Source organism: Cyprinodon variegatus, unplaced genomic scaffold (assembly GCF_000732505.1).
Source record: "Cyprinodon variegatus isolate N-32 unplaced genomic scaffold, C_variegatus-1.0 Scaffold52, whole genome shotgun sequence".
NCBI lineage: Eukaryota > Metazoa > Chordata > Actinopteri > Cyprinodontiformes > Cyprinodontidae > Cyprinodon > Cyprinodon variegatus.
The window spans coordinates 1,657,901-1,660,624 of NW_015150505.1; the positions used below are offsets into that span (position 1 = coordinate 1,657,901).

The window sequence follows — 2,724 nt, forward strand, 5'->3', positions numbered from 1 at the left end:
GACCTCTTGGATGAGTCGTCGCTGCGCTCTTGGGGTAATTTTGGGCGGCCGGCCACTCCTGGGAAGGTTCACCACTGTTCCATGTCGTCGCCATTTTTGGATAATGGCTCTCACTGTGGTTCGCTGGATTCCCAAAGCTTTGGAAATGGCTTTATAACCTTTTCCAGACTGATAGATGTTAATTACTTTCTTCCTCAATTGCTCCTGAATTTCTTTGGATCTCGGCATGATGGGTAGCTTTTATGGATCTTTTGGTGGACTTTACTGTGTCAGGCAGCTCCTATTTAAGTGATTTCTTGATTAAAAATAGGTGTGGCAATAATCAGGCCTGGGTGTGGCTAGAGAAATTGAACTCAGGTGTTAAAAACCACAGTTATAGTATATTTTAACAAGGGGGCAATCACTTTTTCACACAGGGCCATGATGGTTTGGATTTTTTTTCTCCTTTAATAATAAACACCTTCATTTACAAATTGCATTTTGTGTTTACTTGTGTTTTCCTTGACTATTGTTTAAATTGGTTTGATGTTCCGAAACACTTAAGTGTGACAAACACGCAAAAAAACAGGAAATGAGGAAGGGGGCAAACACTTTTTCACACCACTGTATATATATATCAGTCTAAAGCTTTTGGGTCAAATTGTAGGGAAAATTATCAGCTCTTTTATGATTTGTTTTTATAACTTAATTCACACTGTAGAACAACGGCTTTTAAAATGGATTAAAATGGCCTAAAATGTACCAGGTTGCTGCCAAGACTTGTATAGAATAATTCTATATTGCTCTTCAGTGTGAAACTTTACTGTAGGTGTATCGACAGCAGATAATAACAATGTACAATAGAAGGAATAAAAATGTGCATTCTTCAAAAACTGCATACCAGGATCAACAAATGGTGCCACAGAAGATATTCTGTTAAAAAGTTTACAAGTGTGCTTAAATACAAAAAAACACTTAATGTCTGCTTCTTTGTTATTACTAAATATAACACTCTGTTATAATATCCTATATTAGATGTAACTGTTAGATCTAATTTTCCTCAATTTTAGGCAAGGTGATTTATTCAATACTACTTATACTATTCCACATATAATTATGTAACTTACAGGATTCATTCAATTTAAAAGTACTTTATTGATCCAAAAGGGAAAATAAATATTAAATACCTGTATTTTACAGAATTAATCCCTCAACTCTTAGTTATTAACACTTTTTGTTTATAAGTTCTATAACATATGTTTGAATCATGCAAAGTATCTCTAGTAAACCTGCTTTAAACCCCCTATTTAGGTTTAAAAACTTTCTTTTTTCATTGTTTTCCAAATTATAATAGATACAAGAAGGAAACCTTTAACTATGAACAATATCAGACACCATCAAATTCTCCAAGCAGCATTCAAAATCTCTGTGTCACCATCTTAAGGCACAAAGATATCCCATACAATTTTAATGCAACATATAATATACCTTCTATCAATAAAAAAAGAATCTATGTTTAAAAAAAAGACCTATTCTTTGAAAACGACCAGCTAAAACTAATGGGAGACCATAAAGACAAGCTGCTACTTTAGATTTTGTGAGCTCCACATATTAATATTGCTTTTAGTTATTAATGGCATAGTAATAAAAATACTGCCTATGATGAAGTGGATCAGACTTCTGGACCTGGAACTCTGCATGCACCTGCTTTCCTATTGTATCTTCTCATGCCATGTTAAGAAGGCAAATCATACATTGAAATAATATTAACCGTGTCAGAATGTCCCCCTCTGGGTCTGGAGTCACTGAAGGTGAAAGACTCTCAGCTGAGGGCTTCGTCCTACAAGCGACGAGGCCTGGGACCTCACAGAGGCCGACTCAACATCCAGGTAAACATCACATTTGTTCATCTTCTACCTACAGATTGAAACCCCGTCTAACATTATTGCTGTTCTTTTGTCGCAGTCTGGAATAGAGGATGGGGATATCTACGATGGGGCCTGGTGTGCTCGGTACAAAGACAAGAAGCAATGGCTGGAGGTTGATGCCCAAAGGCTGACCCGGTTTATTGGGGTCATCCTTCAGGGACGCAACTCCATCTGGAGGTCAGTGTTGACATGAAAAATACATGAAATAGGTAGAGATCAGGGCGTCCTTACATGTTTTTGTGATATGTTTGAAATGCATAAAGTTTTTTTCTTGAAAACCCTTTTTTTATTGATATTACTACTGGTTTAAATGCAGTTGGGATATGGTGCATACCTACAAAGTGCAGTTCAGCAATGACACACTGCTCTGGAAGCCTTGCATGAACGGGAGCAAAGAGGCTGTGAGTCAACATTAGGGTTTTTTTTTTGTCTTTTTACAAGCTTTTCTAGTTTCCATGCTTGCCTTTAGTGTGACCAATATCCAGCATTCCTCTTCCTGCAGATATTTGAAGGAAACCAAGACCCAGAAACTCCCGTCCTCGCCCTCTTTGACACTCCCACAGTGGCACGCTACATTCGAATCAACCCACAGACGTGGTATCAGAATGGCACACAGGGAGACATCTGCCTCAGGGCTGAGGTTCTAGGATGTGTTCTTCCTGGTATGAGAAAATAATCGTTAACAAGCTTATTTTTTCTTGAATGAACTCTAGTTATAGCTTGCAAAGCGATTCTTTGTAATAAAAGTATGGTAAAGTATGGAGATTATCACATTGGAGCCTCAAACCTTAGAGCAGAGGTTTTCAACAGGGGGTCT

General features: G+C 37.6%; 1 protein-coding gene across 2 annotated transcripts in view; it reads left to right on the top strand.

The window, feature by feature from the left end:
* Nucleotides 1-2,724, top strand: part of LOC107082388 (probable carboxypeptidase X1) — a 35,724-nt gene that overhangs the window by 9,701 nt on the left and 23,299 nt on the right. For both annotated transcript variants that reach the window (XM_015371055.1, XM_015371054.1), the window contains exons 2-5: nt 1,759-1,868; nt 1,945-2,084; nt 2,224-2,308; nt 2,410-2,569. In XM_015371055.1, the coding sequence (XP_015226541.1) occupies nt 1,759-1,868; nt 1,945-2,084; nt 2,224-2,308; nt 2,410-2,569 (495 nt within the window). The remainder of the gene's footprint in view (nt 1-1,758; nt 1,869-1,944; nt 2,085-2,223; nt 2,309-2,409; nt 2,570-2,724) is intronic.